Source organism: Macaca mulatta, chromosome 17 (assembly GCF_049350105.2).
Source record: "Macaca mulatta isolate MMU2019108-1 chromosome 17, T2T-MMU8v2.0, whole genome shotgun sequence".
Lineage (NCBI taxonomy): Eukaryota > Metazoa > Chordata > Mammalia > Primates > Cercopithecidae > Macaca > Macaca mulatta.
Window position 1 is genome coordinate 106,677,069 of NC_133422.1, and position 19,591 is coordinate 106,696,659.

At 46.5% G+C, this 19,591-nt stretch overlaps 1 protein-coding gene across 1 annotated transcript in view; it reads left to right on the forward strand.

Annotated features, from left to right (window-relative positions):
- The first annotated feature begins 387 nt into the window (after nucleotides 1-387).
- SPACA7 (sperm acrosome associated 7) overlaps nucleotides 388-19,591 on the forward strand; it is a 29,042-nt gene continuing 9,838 nt past the window's right edge. The window contains exons 1-5 of the mRNA XM_001086614.5: nucleotides 388-512; nucleotides 9,940-9,996; nucleotides 14,914-15,000; nucleotides 15,915-16,022; nucleotides 18,209-18,304. Coding sequence (XP_001086614.4) covers nucleotides 419-512; nucleotides 9,940-9,996; nucleotides 14,914-15,000; nucleotides 15,915-16,022; nucleotides 18,209-18,304 — 442 coding nt within the window. The 5' untranslated portion in view covers nucleotides 388-418. The remainder of the gene's footprint in view (nucleotides 513-9,939; nucleotides 9,997-14,913; nucleotides 15,001-15,914; nucleotides 16,023-18,208; nucleotides 18,305-19,591) is intronic.

Sequence of the window (19,591 nt, forward strand, 5' to 3'; positions counted from 1 at the left end):
TAATTCAATGACCTCTCCAGCATCCTTCAAATTTGCCTCTTTCCATGGGAGCAGATTTTGTTGGCTTTTGGCCACTGGCACTTAGAGTTCTAATTAGTATCTACCCCTTCAGTCCTCAGGGTGCTCAGGACAGAGGAAGCCAGCAGAACAGGTAATAAGAAAGAGTGGAGAGGACCTCTGTTACCTTAAAACCAGTCACAGACTCTGGACAGAAACCCTGCCCACCCCAGGCAAGATGCCAACTCCCTTCCTGGTCGTGATGTCACAGGTCCCTGGACATGACCTCCCCACAAGGGCAGGACCCTAGCTCCCTTCCTAGTCATGATGTCACAGGTCCTGACATTCCACAGTGTCCTGGAGACCAAGGGTGGGAAACTGCCAACCTTCAGGACGTCCTTCGCCTTCAGCTGGAGGGAGCATGGCAGTGAACCAGGGAGAAGGGACCCTCTGCTTTGTCCTCCTGCTGTGCTGCTGGCAAGAAACTGAGCTCCGGCCGAGAATTGCGACTCCAGGTAGGGCCCCGCAGGGATGGCTCAGCAGAAAGAGAACTGAACCAGGTGGGCGGCAGCCTCTTCTCCCATGGGTTCCACTTATTCCCAACCTACATGAATTTACCATTTATTCCTTGGGGAATTAATGTAGCTGAAAAGTCTTTCTATCTTTGAAGACCTTTTAAAATCTAGATGCCCATAGGAAAGTTGCATATGTTACTTATTTTAACTTTTTATTACGGAAAATTTCTAACTGGGAAGAATATCATGAATATCATGTAATCACCCTCAGGTTCAATTATTGTGCATATTTTGTTTTTTTCTACACACACACACACACACACACCCCACGCCACATGCACACACTTTTCTTGTTTGGGGAGTATTTTAGCAATGTCCCAGATGTCTTACCACCTCATGTAAAACATTTTCTTGTTAAGAGATGAAAGCATTATCCACCGTGTCATAATCACACTAGCACAATTACCAAAAGCCTTTCTTGCAGCTCACACCAGTTAAAAAATATTTGTGATGCTTGTTAAAGATGGGCAGGCAGACTTTATTCAAAGGGGGCTACTACCATGGTGTGAGTAGGGAGTGGGCTCAACTCCAAATACAGGGAAAGTGGAGAATTGTAGCCAAGGGTCAGGGTGGGTCAGTGGATGAACATTGCTAAGAGGTAAGAGAATTCTTTGCTAAACTGATTTAGCAAAGGCCAGGAGGACTTTTATAAACAAAAATGAAGCATTTATATTTTTTGCCCTACCTGATTACTCTAGAATTTGGATATGATGATTTTCAGGACCATCTAATTGTTTGCATAAGTTTAATAAAAATTAATTCTCCTTACAACAGGACACAAAGGTCTGCTATCTTTGAAGACCTTTTAAAATCTAGATGTCCATGAGAGAGTTGCATATGTTACTTATATTAACATTTTATCATGGAAAATTTCTAACTTGGAAGAATATCATGAACCTCCATGTAGTCACCCTCAGCTTCAATTATTGTGCATATTTTGTTTGGCCAAACAGGAGGCCAGGCCTGAAAGGAAGCCAAGATGATAAAATAATCAAAGATGGAGGGTGAGGAATTTGATCAGATATCGAGGCTGAGCAGGCCAAGACTAGGGGATTTCCACTAAAAGACTTCACAGGATTCCTACTAAACATGGGGAAAAGCAGACAAAGACAGAAGCTAGGGTCAAAGCCAAGTCAAAGAGAAGACTCCGCAGAGTCTGGCATGAGGCAAGTCAAGGATCAAGACTGTCTCATTCCCTCCTCTTGTTCCAGAAAGAAGAGACATTCCTTTTCCCTTTGAACAAGATAAGTCCATTTTTCATCTAGTGGAGGATATTTGCTGGATGGTACAAGTAGTCAGGAATTTAATGAGGGGAATGTCTACGAAAAAGAGAAGAAAAACAAAGACTGATAGTTGGAAATGCAGTTCCCAAATCCAAAGGGCAGTCTGTTGAGAAGATTTCTGGATGTTGAGCTCAAGGTATCTTCAACCGATGGGGCAAGGATGGATTTCCTAGTTTGCAGGGGGCGTGTCCTTGGTGGCATCATGACCATCAGAGCCACAGTCATGGTTATGCTGGGGGCAGAGCGTGGATGTGTCCAGCTCAGCCTTTCCAGATGGTTCCACGGAAGGCCTGCGTTGTCAGACTTTAGTTCTCAGTAACACCCAGTCAGGAGGGCAGAAGAAAGACTGGAAATGTTAGCCTGGGGACATTGAAGGACTCTAGAAGACTTCAGGATCCAGTCCAGTTTACAGGTAGATAACAAAGTAGAAAGTAAGCTGGAGTTCATCAAAAGGTTAAAAAAAGTAGAATACACAGGGTTATAACTCACGAGGGTGTGCTACCATTTTTCATTAAAACATAAACTATGGCTCTATAGTCACCCCCTTTTTTTGATCCAGGTAACCAAAGTAATGCTATTCTTATCTCAAAACTATATCACATCTTACAAGAGTTGGTCTGGTTATTTACGTGAGTGCAGCAAGAATGGTAATGGACCACATAAATTGAGTTTTCTTCACTGGAGCTTTGTGCAAGGAATCTCAGATTAGATTTTTTAAAAGCTTTTTGAGGCTAGGAAGCCCGACCAAAAACTCACCATCAGACTTCACATGTGGTACCTAAAGACTTGGGTGAATTTCTCTCTTCCAAAGGTCTCGAGGCTCCCAAAATTCTTGGATCTGCCAGAAAATGACCTTCTTCACTCACCTGTGGGATGGGGACTCTGTGAGCCAGGTAGCAGGTCAGTTTCTCCAACTCCGTCAAATCAACCTCAGTTTTTAAAAACTGTCCGGTCACATTTGATTCTGTGTATCAATCTCAAGTATGACATTCCAGTCAAAGCCTTGGTAATATGACCAATGTTTCCAATCATGTCCTGTTTAAAGGAGAATCAGTTTATACTAAACTTGTGCAAACAATTATATGGTCCTGAAAATCATAATATCCGAATTCTAGAGTGGGACAAAAAATATAAATGCTTCGTTTTTGTTTATGAAAGTGCAATGACCAAACTGTTGTCAGTTATACATAGCCTAAGAGAAACCACAAGCAGAGAGTTCTTTAAATCTGGAAAACAAAACATTAAAAAACCAGAAACATTTCAAAGGAAATTCAGAAAAATATAATTGTCCCCACATTAAGTCTCACATAATTAATTCTTGTTCTACTTGATCTTGGGTTAGCAGGTTTATAAATCCGTCCGTTTCTCCCTCAGTTCTGGAAAAGTCTGGTCTAATGGTGCAATCTTAGAGGCATCAGAAACCTTACTTCAGAGTACTTGGCAAAGTCTTACCTAAAAATCTCCTTGAAGACAAAGAATTTTTGGATTGTAGCTGATTGCAAAAGCTTTCAAAAAAGCATCAGCGTAAAACAATAATTGTCTTGAAGGACAAAAGACATAAAATGCATAAAATGGCCATGGTTAAAAATCTGATGAGAGTTCATTATGCTGCAGTTGACAAGGAAATTTGGTTGTTTCTGTGACATACAACATTACAAGACAATAATGGAAATTATGACTCATAACTTCATACCAGGACATATCATGGACAGTAAGGACAGTGAAAATTTCTAGGAATTTTATACAATTTCTGAAACACTTCTAACATATACACATATAAACGTAATATAAAGAAGGTTAAACAACCCTTCTTATTTGACAATGCTTTTTATGAATTTACGTGTCAAATAAAGCTAATTAGTTTAACATCTCTCTTTTCGCCAGTGAAAGAACAAATCCTGTGAGATTTTCTAGTGGCCCTCTGGGAAATCTCAAAATTAGTTTGAGGCCAAAATTCTTCATGTAGAATTTGACTTGGATGAAGTTGTCAAAAATTACAAAAGGTTTGAATATTTGGTTAAATAGGATCATAAGTTACTATGAAATGGTAGTTATCCATTTAAGTTAAATGACAATAAAGAATTTTTAAAGAAAATATAGGAAGTGGCATGGTTTTTAAAACAATTTAACTCTTTTACTATTGAGGAGACTCAGTTTTCTTAAGTAATCAAAAACATAATAAAGATAACATGAAACACAGGAAATATTTGATAAGACACAGAATCTTTGTTTCCTTTTAAGACTACTCAACAGGTAAGAAAAAAGTGCCTCTTACAATCTCTTGCTAAGAACAGAACAGGCCTGGCGCCGTGGCTCATGCCTGTAACCCCAGCACTTTGGGAGGCCAACACTGGCGGATAATCTGAGGTCAGTATTTCAAGACCAGTCTGACCAACATGGTGAAACCTCATCTCTACAGAATTAGCCAGACATGGTGGTGCATGCCTCTAATCCCAGCGACTTGGGAGGCTGAGGCAGGAGAATCACTCGGACCCAGGAAGTGGAGGTTGCAGTGAGCCAAGATTGCGCCATTGCACTCCAGCCGAGGCAACAAGAGCAAACTCTCAAAAAAAAAAAGACCAATAATTCAAGAAAACTTTGGCCTTTTAGCAGAGAAAGAAAATCAAACTCCAGTACTGCATCCCTCCGCTATTGATGCTAAAGCTCATCTATAACATCTTATCATAAAATTCATTTACTCTTAGTGTATCTTGACCACATAAGATGTTTCTCTCTCTCTTTTTTCTCAGAGACTCGTCACATCTTTCCATACTCATTTACGCATTTTGTCCGTTTTTTTCTCTTCCTGAAAAAACTACCTTTAAACCACTTTAGGACAAAATTACTCACCTTTTTCTTCAACAGAAACACATTCTTCATATCACATACACTTTCTTCTCAAAAACAGATCCTACTTTCCTTTGTACTTTGCACAGGAAGTTGTTTTTCTTCACCCTCATTATTTCTAGTAGTTTTAATTACACATGTTGATTATGTTGATTTCAATGTTCAACAGAGAAAACTAGGAGTAGACAGTGGGGAATTGTCTGTCACATGTAGCATTCTGTAACAAAGTAGCAAATTGTATGACTATACCATCTTACAATTTTTAGAGATATATTTATCTACAGCATAATTTTTCAAGGCAGCAAAAACAACTTTTGTTAACAAACTCAAATACATTTAGTCTCTCTGTGCCGTATAAAATAAAAAGTCAAAAGTATATAAACTTGTGCTTGGTACTGAGCGTTTAAATAAGATAACCTTATTTAAAAATTATTCATGAAACTCTTGTTTTACTTAACTGATCATAACGCCAGGGTTATGAGTCGCCAAAAAGATGTTTAGAAAATGTTTTTGAAAGGCAAACACAGGCTGGGTGCAGTGGCTCACACCTCTAATCCCAGCACTTTGAGAGGTTAAGGCTGGTGGATCACTTGAGCCCAGGAATTTAAAACCAGCCTGGGAAACATGGTGAAACCCCATCTCTACAAAAAAAAAAAAAATGCAGAAATTAGCAGGGCGTGCTGGCACGTGCCTTTAGTTCTGGCTACTTGGGAGGCTCAGATGGGAGGATTACCTGAGCCCAGGAGGTCGAGGCTGCAGTGAGCCATGATCACGCCCCTGCACTCCAGCCTGGCTGACAGAATGAGACCCTGTCCCCTCTCCAAAAAAAGCAGACACACTATTGTGTAACTTCCCAAGGGGTTTACCTGGCCCCTGCCCAGGCAGAGCCAATTCATCAAGACAGGGGAATTGCAATAGAGAAAGAGTAATCCACACAGAGCCAGCTGTGCGGGAGACCAGAGTTTCATTATCACTCAAATCAGTCTCCCCGAGCATTCGGGAAACAGAGTTTTTAAGAATAACTTGGTGGGTGGGGGGAAGCCAGTGAGCCAGGAGTGCTGACTGGTCAGGGATGAAATCATAAGGAGTCAAAGCTGTCTTCTTGTACTGAGTCAGTTCCTGGGCGGGGGCCACAAGATCAGATGAGCCACTTTATCCATCTGTGTGGAGCCATCAAGTGTAGGGTCTGCAAAATCTCTCAAGCACTGATCTTAGGAGCAGTTTAGGGAGGGTCAGAATCTTGTAGCCTCCAGCTGCATGACTCCTAAACTGTAATTTCTAATCTTATGGCTAATGTTAGTCTTACAAAGGCAATCTAGTCCCCAAGCAAGAAGGAGGTTTGCTTTGGGAAAGGGCTGTTACCGTCTTTATTTATACTATAAACTATAAACCTTCTCCCATAGTTAGTTCAGCCTATGCGCAGGAATAAACAAGGACAGCTTGGAGGTTAAAAGCAAGATGGAGCCTGTTAAATCTCTTTCACTGTCTCAGTCATAATTTTACAAAGGTGGTTTCACTACGACACCAAATAAAGCTACCATCATCTCCAGTTATTTCCCTGTTAACTATTTTTAAGTTTATTTGGCTAGTAACCCACGCAGAATAAAATTTTGTCCTCATTATATCTATAGTTGAAAACTCCAAAGACATACTGTCTTTATTTAACAAACAATCTCAAACTAGCTTAATATCTCAACCATCCTAGTAAAGTAAACTTGAAAAACATTTGGGTTAGTTCTTCTGTTTCTGGGAGTCCTAGGAATATTTAATCAAGCACATCTTTTTTCTCTAAGCCAATTTGAATAGAACTCGAAACTTCAAGGAATTTTATAATTACTTTGGCAGTACCATCCAGAGGTAGAAAAATATCACATATATGTAACATAGGTACGTACACATACAGACAGACACATGAAAACAGTGATTGCACGGCTTCATTCTTAAATTTTAGCCATGAGTCCGGAAACACAGTAACACAAAACTCACTGGTTTATTTCCACTCTATATTTTTATCTGAATTATGTTTCTGACAAAAACGGGATATGTTGAGGTTACCCACTCAATAAGGGCTAAAGATTTTTCTTTCTTAACCACCATTTGTGAAGGGGAGTCTCAAGCCTTTCTTTTCCGCTGATATTATTTAATCTTACAGAGGCTGTGACTGAGGCAGCCATCTGGAGTTGTCAAAGCCTTCACTGAGTAGGTAAAATGTCACATCTGCTTCCAGTTGGTCTTTTTCCTTCTCAGCCTCAGATCAGGTAGTTGATCTGGAGATGTCTGGGTCCATAAAGCTCCAGGGACTGTTGGGAGTCAAGCGGCTGAGTGGGAAGAGAAGGGTGTAATGGGGGTGGGGGGAGGAATGGAGGCCCAGGGGTACACATGCAAGGTGCAAAGGGGCTAAGAGAGATGGGATGGTGTGAGGAGAACTCGGGGGCAGAGACTACGGAGAGGGGAGAACTCCGGGAGCCAGTTTGGGGAGATCTGGGCCATGGCTACTCTGTATGGTCCTTGCAAAGTCATGGCAAAAAGGAGAGGAGCAGAGCCAGCACCACATTGGGGAGGGTCAGGAGGGTTTTAGAAGGGGTTTCAATAAACGGAAGAGCCATGACCATGTGCAATTGAGCTCCATGCCTTTTCATGGGTTGCATGTTCAAAAAATGGCAGTGGTCGCATGGTAGTGTTAGCATGACCCGAGAGCAGTGTTTTTGGCCGTGTTAGTTCTTGCACTGCTATAAAGACATACCTGAGACTGGGTAATTTATGAAGAAAAGAAGTTTAATCAGTTTACTGTTCTGTGAACTGTACAGGCTTCTGCTTCTGGGGAGGTCTCTGGAAACTTACAATCACGGCAGAAGGCAAAGGGGAAGCAGGTGCATCTCACATGGCCAGCAGGAAGGAGAGAGAGAGTGGGGAGATGCTACACACTTGTAAACAATCAGATCTCAGGAGAACTCACTCACTATCATGAGAACAGCAAGGGGGACGTCAGCCCCCATGATTCAGTCAGCTCCCACCAGGCTCCTCCTCCAACACTGGGAATTACAGTTCAACCTCAGATTTGAGTGGGGACATAAATCCAAACCATATCAGCCTCTGACATCCAAAGGTGAAGCAGAGGACAGGAAACCCTCATTGCGTGTCCTACATGGACTAGCCAGAGCCACTCCATGGTCAGTGGTCTCTCATCAGGAAGGAGTGCTGGGGGCACTGCACTGTGTAAACCACAAAAGGGAGAAGAGTCCAGTCACAGACTTGGATGATTGGCTCAAGGAGACAAAGGAATGGGTCCTTTGTTTCTTGTGTTCCAGAGCTGGCTTCTTCTTACTCCTTACGAAAGCATTCTGGTCACAGTCGTGTCAGGAATGGGTAAGAGAGAAAAAAGGTCGGAGTTTAGTCCTCACCTCCTAAGATCGGATTTCCTCATCCAGACAGTTGAAACAGGTGACCAAGGTCTTCCCCAGCTTGAAGACCAATTAAGGGATCATTTCTAAATCACTGGCTCATGGGGAACACTGGGCTTCCTTAGTCTCCATGGGCCTTAATGACTCAGTGGGCAGTTTAGGCGTTTGCCTCAGAAATTGAGTTGACCATGTTATGTGGCTTTCTTGAGACGTTGGACCTTGAGGGAGAGAGGAGAGCGGTCAATGTGGTCCTAGTGATGGAGAAGGGTGCAGTGCTGTTTTCCCCAAATTAACCAGAGTGAAATCTCAGAACTCCATAGGGAACCCTTTCACGGAGGCCAGCGTGTGCATGATGTAACTATCAAGAACAAGCAGGAGATTCTCACGATTCCATGGCATGCAGCACCTTAAAACCGTGAGGCTGAAGTCAGAGGTGACACAGGAAGAATATGGCAAAGCCACTCCACTTGACAATGCACTTTAAAAACCGCACGGATGTTATAAAACACAAATATTTTACTGCACATGCTTACTGGCTGACTTGCACAATACTTCCATTATAATTATGGGACAGACACAAAATGAAAAGAATATTTTTAACAAAGCACTTGCACGATGCAGCTGTACCCATTCTTAATGATCATTAATGTCTCATCCAAAGAGAACTGTACTTTGTTTGTTTCGTTTACCGAAGGTCAGCATACTGGGAAGCAATTGTCATCACATCTCAGACCTTTTTGCATATTTTCCCGCATTGTTCTGAGCCTGCATGTGCGCAGACGAGTCGATTGGTATGCAGATTGTCTGTCATTAAAGCCATTTGGAAATCAGCTTTGTCATTGGTTTAGTGTTGGAACTTCACATCCTAGAAGACACCACTGGAAAGCTCTGTGCACTCGGAAAGGGAAGGTGTGTGACCCTGCTGAGCCCAACCTCAGGGCTGGAGGAAGAGGCTGACCTTGACCTTGAGCCAAAGCAACATCCCAGGATGCTGAGACACCACACCTCCAATAAAGAAAAACCGTGAATGGCAGAAGCTGGGAACTATTGGGTGGGAGCTGCCAAGGAGAAAGCAGTGCTCAGAACCACCACCCACTGTCAAGGTCACTCAGCTCCCGTCAGTCAGGCAGCCGAGGCCACAGGTCAGGAGGCCATGGGGCCTGTGGACAACCCATATTCCAGACCTCAGAATTTCACCCACATGACTCCACCTCTTATCTGCAAATGGGACCACCCTGAAATTACTTTGTTTTTGAAGGAGGAGAAAGAGCACTGGCCCGTCTCTCTGAGTCCTGCCCTCCTAAAACAGAGCCACGAAGCCAGGGCTTCATGACAGAGCCACAGCATTACACACTGTTTTCCCATTTCCCCAGAACATGTTTCCAAGCCTCCAGGTGCATGCATTGCAGGAGCCTTTCACGAAGGAGGTCAAAGTGGTACTTTCACAAAAGGAGATGTGCCCTCTTACTCTGCTCACCTCAAAGCCGCTGGGTGAGCCTAGACATCCTTGGGACCCAGACGTTGTCTTGACCTCTCAAGGGGTTATTCCAGGGACCAGGAGGGCAGGCTCAGCTCAGAGCTCCTGGGCAATTGTCCTCCATCCTCACAGCCACCCCAGAGGTGGCTGTTTCTCCACATTTTCCAGACATGAAACCCAAGTCCCAGAGAACTTTCCTGGGGCCATCTCTCATCGCCCGCAGAAGAGACTGGGACTTGGGCAGGACTCCTTCCTCTAGCGGGGGCTGGTGGGCACCCAAAAAACCATGTCCATTTAAAGAGAAAAAAATGCAAATTCAATGAACGTTGTTAAACTATAGGGCTTTTATTTCCTCCTAGGTTCAACTACTGAAATACCATTCAGTTCAAAACATGAGGATGTGCCTGAATTATTAGGTAAGGGAGCCCCTCCTATCAACCTCTGTCCTGTACGTGAAGGGGGCTGGATGGTTGTCTGTGGCTGTTTCCCAGATAACCTGGTACAAGTTGCAGACAGTGGAGGGAACGGATTGGTTTGAGGCTAGAATCACATTCCCATGGCCCATAGATTTAGTGCTGACATCTAAGAGTCAAACTCTCAAGAAAACAAGGCAGACAGAATTTTAGACCATTACACCTAAAAAGTGCCTGGGAGTCTTGCTTCTCAAAGTGAGGTCCAAGGACCCGCAGCATCTGCATCACCTGGGAGCTTGTTAGAAATGCCCAGCGGCAAGCTGGGTCCAGCCCTCCGGCACCAGCGCCACATTCAACCTGATGCCGTTGATTCCTTGCAACTGAGAGGCCCCGTGGCTGAGCCGTCCCCTCCTCCAGCCCCCTGGGAAGATGGTAGAAACCACGGACCGCCTGGCCTCACCCCGGGGATGCAGACCGTGCTGGTTTGGCTGGGCCTGGTGCCTCTGTGCTTCTCTAGAGCTCTGCAGGTGATGCTAAAATACAGCTGGCTGAGAACCGCTGGCCTGGGCCAGGGCCATCCAATAGAAACACAGCACAAGCCGCAGTTATTGTTTTCATTGTCTAGTGGCCACATTAAAAAGACATAGATGAGCCCAAAGCAGGCAGATCACGAGGTTAAGAGATGGAGACCCTCCTGGTCAACATGGTGAAACCCCGTCTCTACTGAAAATACAAAAATTAGCTGGGCGTGGTGATGTGTGCCTGTAATCTCAGCTACTTGAGAGGCTGAGGCAGGAGAATCTCTTGAACCCGGGAGGCAGAGGTTGCAGTGAGCCAAGATTGCGGCATTGCACTCCCACCTGGCCACAGAGTGAGACTCTGTCTCAAAAAAAAAAAGACACAGATGAAACTCACTGTAATAACATTTTATTTCGTGTGATGATTTCAACATGTGATCAGTGTAAAATCATTACTGAGATGCTTCAGTCTTTCCATCACGCTGGATCTCCACAGTTTGATGTGTCCTTTGCACTTCACGGCCATTTCCGTGTGGACAGCCACACTCCAGTGTGTGAACGTGTGGCCAGTGCCCGCAGTTCTGCTCTGACCTCTCATTTTACATGTGGGGAAACTGAGGCCTAGAGCGCTGGGACTCAGAGCACGCAGTCCTGACCCCCACTCACATCGATGCCCTTGGGAAGCAGTCAGCTTCCAGGACCTCTCTGCCAGTGTCACCTGTGCAGTGGGGTCAGGAGTAGGGGCTGGGGGCCACCTTCCACCCGGCAGGGCCTGGGACTGCGGCTGCGGAGGCTGCACGGCCTCGAACAGGGGCTCCCGTGGGAAGGCAGGGGCCCCCAGGTGTTGGGCCCCTTTCCAGGAGCTACTGCTGTCAGAAGTCAGGCTTTGCTCCATTTCCACGTCTGGGTGGGAGAGTCTGGGAAAAGCTCTGCCTGCAGCGTTCTGATGGGTTACGTGGATGGATGAGTGAGTGCCCCTGTGAATGAATAGACGTTCCCATTCTCGCTTCTGCCTCCCTGTCCGCTTTCCGGGTACTCAGTGGAACTGCCCCAGGTGGGAGTTAGGCTCCCCAAGGTCAAGGAATGGCTGTGACTGGACTCACTTTCCTGGTGAATCTGGCGGTTGCCAGATTCTGAGTTTTCGTCCTGAGACCAGCACCTGCTCCAGCCAGTGGCTCAGGCACCACCGACGAAACAGCGGCCTCAGGAAAGGACTCAGGAAGAGGAAAGACTGGTTGGAGTTTCTGATCGTTTTCCTGGGTCCTGACCAACTAAACCTAGAAAGAGGCGGCAGCTCCTACCCCCATCCGCACCCCCAAATTTCCTCTAGGTAGAAAGCTGAAAGCGTTGACAGTGAGAATTCAAATCCCCGTGGAGGTCAGCAAAGCCCACCCAGGCACGCCAGGCCCAGACTGCCTGTCCAGAGCTTGCCCCGGCAGAGGAGTCGCCACCATCACGTGCAATTTCAGAGCCTCCGAGTCAGGCAGGGGATGGGGCCTCACTAGGGCAAGAGAAGCCCAGATCCCAGGCAGGCTTTGGCCAGGGGCGCTCGGGGCGGCTCATCAGACAGGCAGCGGGTGTTGGTGAGGGAGCGTGTGTGGATTTCTCTGGTCGGCTCTGAGTTAGAAGTGAGGACAAAAGCCAGAGGAGCTGTCGGTGATGAATGCACTCCTGGCCCTCTGGAGCTGGCTGGCACAGGGGTTGCGGTTTGGCTGCCTGAGTTATTGCTAGAGGAGCTCTGACTTCCTTCAAGTTTGACTGTGGAGGAGGCCAGCCCCCTGGACTGGCTGCTGCAGATGTGGTTGGCTCTGTTTTTGTTTTTGTTTTTTGTTTTTTTTTTATTTTTTGAGATGGAGTCTCACACTTTCGTCGCCCAGGCTGAAGTGCAGTGGCGAGATCTCGGCTCACTGCAACCTCCACCTTCTGGGTTCAAGCGATTCTCCTGCCTCAGCCTCCAGAGTAGCTGCGATTACAGGTGTGCGCCACCTCACCCAGCTAATTCTTGCATTTTTAGTAGAGACGGGGTTTCACCATATTGACCAGGCTGGTCTCGAACTCCTAACCTCAGGTGATCCGCCCACCTCGGCCTCCCAGAGCACTGGGATTATGGGAGTGAGCCACTGCGCCCAGCCTGGTCAGCTCTGTTTTGATGGAAGGTCTGGTCATTGTATTTCAGCTTCTCCTCTCAAAAAATTCAACCATCAGCAGTTAGACGTGGTTTTAAAACAAAGAGCTTTCTAACCTTGTTCCACCTGCTGGCTTAATCTCTACCTAAAGCATTTTTCTATCCCTGACCAATCTCCCCATGGGTGGGGAGGCCTGTGGAAGGGTCCAGGCAGCCTTTGGCCACGGGCAGCTCACCGTGAGGCAGCTCGGCCCCCCACCTCTCTTTGGCCCCCAAAGCTATGACTGCTCTCCCTGCAGAAGCACGCCTCCCCACAGCTGGGCCTCCATCCACCCACCTCAGGGAATCCCAGGGTGTCTGCAGCTTGAGGAGTTTGAGTCCCCAAAAGGAGGCCACTCCCGGCTTCGGGCATGGAATGGACTGGGTCACACTGGGCCAGGTCAGGGACTGTGGGTGCAGTTGTTAGAGATGGAGAGTTGCAGAGACAGCCCATCTGCCATGGACAGGAGTGACTCCCAGTAACGACGGGGTAACTGAAGCCAAGGTCAGCCCAGAAGTTCAGACAGTGCCCCAGGAGGGCCCACTTCTTGGGCTGGTCAGCTGAATCCCATCCTCTGCCTGCCCCCATATACCCTGAGAACCCATCTGCCCTGGGGGCCCATCTGCCCTTGGTGGATGCTGCTGACCTGCTGTACCTGGTCACGGCTGTAGAATGCTGCCTCCTGGACATGGCTGGCTGGAGTGGGACAGAGACCAGGGACCGAGGCTGGGCCATCCTTGGCCCCCCAGCACCTGGGCAGTGTCTGGTTCAGATGAGTGCCCAGTAAATGCTTGCCATTCAAATGCATATCCACTCTTCTCCAAGACCCCTATCTCACTGGACACCATGACTGTTTAGGAACTGGAGTTCCTAAGATCGGTGCTTCTGTCCAATCACTGGCCCCAGCGGACAGAGCCTGAGTGGTAGCACCCAACCCCCTGGCTGGGATCTTGGAGCACCCGAAGCTAAGAGGGAGGTGGCGCCCGCCTCTGGTCTGGCAGTTCCACAACACGAGGGCATGTCCCTGAGGTTGTCCTGGCCTCTCCTCAAGCTCATGCCTCATGATCAAGGATGGTGTCCACAGTGCCAGATACCTCGTCCACTCCCAGGGCAGGAGGTGGGGGTGCAGGCCTGGACACTGGTTCCCCTTTTATCAGGAGGAGCAAATTCCTCACAGAGCTGGTGGACTCTTGCCGACCTTACAGGGCTGTAGCCCACGCGGCTGCAGGGGCCTCACTGGGGGCACACATTGCCAAAACCCAGCGCCGGGAGCGAGGCAGAGGGAGAGTGCGGCTGCTGGGCGAGACACCGAGAACCCAGGACGAAGCATTTTTCTCAGGCGTGTTGGTGGCATCTTCATTTCCAGTGGCATTTTCAGCCTCTTCCCTTTACCCTCAAATTCCGCATGAGCTGGTCCTGGGGTGACCAGATGCCCGCTTTGCCTGGGACTGAGGAGCTCCTCATTGAGGGACTTTCTGTGCTAAACCCGGAGGGCCCGGCAAACCAGGACCCACTGCCCAGGCCAGCACTGCAGCCTGGCCTGGCGACTATGCTGCAGAGACAGCGGTGATTGTCAGGTGCTGCAACACCTGGCCATGGCCCAGGCTTCGTGCTGAGCGCCTCCTGCATACACTGCTTTACTGGACCTTCAGAAAAGCCCACAGGCAAATACAAACCCCTGTTTTACAGACAGAAAACCGAAGGTCAGAGCCGTGAGGGCGCTTGTCCAAGATCACATTCTGGTGGGAGCAGAGCCCGTGTGATTTTTCTGGGTCTGTCAGACACAAAGCTCAGGGCTCTCATGGTAAAAGCTCCCCAGGAGGACTCATAGGGACGTAAAAGAAGAAAATGAGGCCGCGTTGACGCAGAGATCAGGAGCGACGTTCGCTCACACGTGGAGGGCAGCTTCGGGAGAGCCTCAGGGATGGGACAGAGGGACCCAGGGCAGGAAGGAGACTTAGGACCACATGTGGGCCAAGCGTCCAGCCTTGTACCTTTGGGGGGCAATGTTCAGTGTCCAAAACGTCCTAACAGTCTCAGTTTTTCTGAAATGATTGAGGGAGGCAGCGGCCTGCCCACCCAGGGAAGGTTCTTTCCAAAGCCAAGTCCCACATCCCCTGGGGTCCCGGAGTTCCTGTTTCCCATTCACTGTGTGCACAGATGGCCTTAGGGGACAGGAGCACAAGGGCCAGCCCTGCAGGGCCAGCTCTAACGTGCTCTTGTGTGCTTCTCCCAAGATGAAATTCTAGTCCAGGAGATTTTGGACATGAATAAAACAACATGGACTGAAATGCCAAGCACAGCATCGACATTGTCAACAATACGTAAGGAAAACCGTGAGCACACCCCTTTCTAACCCGCTAATCGCACTGATCCCTGGAGCTCTGTGCTATTGAATACATGACCTACTATTTGAGCATTAAGACCAGCTATTTCCGGGGCAAGGGCACATGGAGATGTGAACAATATGGTGTCTAAAACCATTTCTACAGCTTCCCGAGACAGAGGAAGTCAACCCTAGACTGGCAGAGATAATTCCCTTTACTCTGGGATCTCTGGAGTGCAGGTTCAGGCACGTTCTCGCCCTTGGGAGCCACTGCAGAAACGCAGGGCACAGGAACGTGAGAACCCTGCACTAACCAGCAGTTTCCAGTTCCTCCCACACACGCCCATGCTCTCACTTCACGCTCACCTAAGGCTTCTGAGAGAGCAGGGCGGTTGTCATTACCCCATTTGACAGAAGGTAAAACCAAGGTGTAGCAAATGACTTGCCCAAGGCCACACAATGAGTCATGAACAAACACAAAGAATGTGCCTTCACATGGGCAAAGACATATGCAAGTAAATAGAACACCACGTTTAGAACCAAGACAGAGTACTGAATCCACAGTTGCCAAGGAGAGAACTGGGAATCAGAAATCCCCACACAGTGCATGCAAATGTATTCAGCAGCAGGAAAGTTCAGCCCTCTCTTGAAATCTTGCGTCCAGATGTAAATTCCAGTTCCTAGGATTGGTTCACCTGCCATCTGCCAAGGTCCACACTGCTGGTTCAAGGGAGTCAGAGGACACCTGACTCTGTTTACACATTCACTTGCCAACGCACATGTCCAAATAGAGCTTGCAAATCATATTAGCATCCCATCCCTACATTTTAAAATAAAGCATGGGCCAAAAATGTTTATACCTGTGTAATCACGAAAACTTTTCCCCATTTTTTTCCATGTTCTTCATTGAAGATGCTGGTATTGATGAGAATTATCAAGCTGGTGGTTCTGAGAATTATCATGAATTATTAGAGAATTTACAATTCTCTTCTGGCACTGAGGACAAAGTTTCCAGTGATGGTAAATGCAACCCAGCAATTACCCCTTCCCAAGTCCAGCTATAACGGGAGAGGTAGAAGGCAGGCAGACACAGGCGGAAACATCTCCTTCATGGAGGATAAACCCTTGGTGGGAGAATGTGCCTGCTTCCCCCGGTTGGGCAGATCTCCCAGTCTCTGTCGGGACTGAGAGACCCCCAGTTTCCCCACCCGCTGCTGTGGGGCCGACCCTGGAAAAACCACAGCCCAGGGAAGCACAGCAGAAATGTCTCATGGGCAGGCAGATGCCAAGACAGGGAGGTAGGTGCTGCCACAATACCTGGCCCCCTCTCCCAAAGCTTCAGCTAAGTTACTTCTCCTTCCCAGGGCAGGTGCAGGGAGAGCCAGAGTGCCCCCAGAGGGTTCCCCCAGAAGTAGGGAAAAGCCTCCCTCCAACAGATGAGTCTGCTGGGAAAAAATCAGTGTGCAAAAGCTAAGAGGATAAGACTCTTGGATGCCACGGAGGGACAAAATACCTCCTCTTTACCCTGGAGATTCAAAACCAGAAAAGGCATATGTATATACCCAGGTGTATGAGTCCATTCTCACACTGCTATAACGAACTACCCAAGGCTGAGTAATTTATAAAGAAAAGAGGTTTAATTGGTTCATGGTTCTGCAGGCTGTGCATGAGGCGTGGCTGGGAGCCCTCAGGAAACTTACAATCATGGCAGAAGAGCATAGGGGAAGCAAGCACATCTTCACATGGAGACAGGAGAGAGTGAAGGGGGAGGTGCTACACACTTATAAACAACCAGACCTCGTGAGAACTCACTATCATGAGAACAGCAAGGAGGAACTCTGCCCCCACGATCCAATCATCTCCCACCAGGTCCCTCTCCCAACACTGGGGATTACATTTAGACATGAGATTTGGTTGGGGACACAGAGCCAAACCATACCATCAGGACACACACGTAGGACATCTGTGCTGTTCCCCACATACAGGACCAGGTCATAGCTCCAGTATCTGATGGTGTGCCAGGAGCCAAGCATTTCCGTAGGGGCCCAGGAATCTGCATCCCAGTACATTACCCCAAACAGTCCTCCCAATAAGACAGACTCTGGAGTTGGGAAGGATTGAACTAGATTTTTTCAGGTCTTAAACAAGATTTTATTTAAAATTAACATGAATCCTTCCGAATTTGTCTGCCTGATGGTCAGTCTGGCAAGTTTCTCTTTCTGCCATTGCTTCTCCATTTATTAATTGGGATTCTACCTTAAGAAAGAGCTGCCCCTCCTCCCCTGTTTGTTTATGTATTCAGTTGCTTATTACTGTCTACATGGGCTCCTAGGGATTTACTATAGTCTGTGGGTTATAAAACACTAACACCGTTACTGATTGTGAGCCAAGAACTGTGTGCTTGTTAAGTTCAATGGCACAGCGTTGCTTCCAGGCCCTCTCCACAGACAGAGCTAGGAAACACATTCGTGCAAATCATGGATCCGTGCAAATCCTCCTTTCCTGCCCACCCTCCTTTCTTCCTACCCCAGTTCTGCAGCCATTATCTTTTGTATGGTCTTTTCCATTGTTTGCAATATCTTGCCATTTCAAACACAGCTGCAAGCTTGCAGCACAGGTATTTTCATATTCTCGGGAATTATCTCCAGGGTCAGTTCTTAGCATTGATCCTGCTAAGATGTTGGGTCAAAGGACGTGTGGAGGAGTGAATATGCAGTTTTAAAAGTCAGATGAGGCCGGGCACGGTGGCTCAAGCCTGTAATACCAGCACTTTGGGAGGCCGAGACGGGCGGATCACAAGGTCAGGATATCGAGACCATCCTGGCTAACACGGTGAAACCCCGTCTCTACTAAAAAAATACAAAAAACTAGCCAGGCGAGGTGGCAGGCGCCTGCAGTCTCAGCTACTCGGGAGGCTGAGGCAGGAGAATGGCATGAACCCAGGAGGCAGAGCTTGCAGTGAGCCGAGATCCGGCCGCTGCACTCCAGCCTGGACGACAGAGAGAGACTCCGTCTCAAAAAAAAAAAAAAGGGTCAGATGAGGCCTGGCTCTGTATTCACATATTGAGTTTCCAAAACATATTTTCAAATAAAACTTGAAAATAATATTAGCATTTCAACTTAGCATTTTTAAATAAATGACCAAAATGCTTGTAAGTGTGTAATCAAGAACATTTTTCCCGTTTTTTCCATATTTGTCATTAAAGAAGCCAGTGCTAATGCGAATCTCCACAGCGATCCTTCTGAGAATTACAGTGGGCCACAGGTGTCTCCTGGCAGTGAGAAGACAGTTTCCAGTAAAGGTAAATGTGCCTTGCCCACACTGAGAGCTCTATGGGAGAGATGGAGGCACGAGTGTGTGAGGTGACTCTCTCCCTCCTGCCTCACCATGATGCCTGTCACACCATTAGGTTTCCACCAGCATCATGGTGAGAAGGGGTATTTCAGTATTGCTTTTGTTTGCAATTGTCGCATTATGAGTGAGTTTAAACATCTCATATGTTTAAGGGCCATTTCTATATCACTTTTGTAAATGTTGCTTTCATTACAATTTCCCATTTTCCTTTAGGTTTTTGGTTTTTAGCCCCATTTTCTCAAAACTGTTTATATTTTAAAAACAAACTTTGAGATATAGATAGGTAGATGATAGAGATAGATAGATAGATAGATAGATAGATAGATAGATAGATAGATAGATAGATGATATATAGATAGAAAATTGTTGGGGTTTGTTAATTGACTTTTGACTGAGTTTATAATTTTTCATGTAAAAAAATGTCAATTTTTGTGTAGCCAAAATTATCAATCTCTGGCCGCCTTTAGCTTTGACTTTCTGAGTTAGAAAGTCTTTCTCCACACTGAGTCTAAAGAGGAATTTGCTTTCCTCCAGTATTTATAGGGCTTCATCTGCTACGTTAGCTCTTGGATCCATTTGGAGTTTACCTCTGAGCATGGTGTGAGGTGTTCTTAATTTTATCTTTTTACGAATGGCTACCCAGTTATCCCTGAACCATTTTTTAAAAGTCCATCTTTGTCCCATGATTTGCAAAGCCACACGTATTATACACTGAGTTTTTCTGTGTGTGACTGTCCTTATCTGGGCCATACAGCACAGTCCTCTACTAAAGGGCCAGCACCAAAGTGTGTTATTCAGAGTGTATTTTAACCTGTGGGACACATGTCCCTCTTTTAGTTCTTTTTAGCTTTTCTTTTTCCATGTTTCCCTGATTATATTTTTGGTAATATGTCTAATTTCCTTTCCCTGTGTTTATATTTTTATTGGGATTGCATTACATTTGTAAAGGAATTTAGAAAATAACTGCAACTTCTACAATGTTGAGTGGATCTATCTAAGAATAAGTAATGTCTTTCCATTTGTTCAATGTCATTTCCTATCTTTCAGGAATATTTTTAAGTCTTCCTTGCATAGGTGTTATATTCTCATATAAGCTTATTCCTAAGTATTCAGTTTACCGTCTTGCTATTAGAAGCAAGATTTTATCTATCATTGTGTACTTTAACTGGTCTTTTATATGAATGCTTTGATTTCTATAGGTTAATTTTGTCCTGCTATCTTACTGAATTATTTT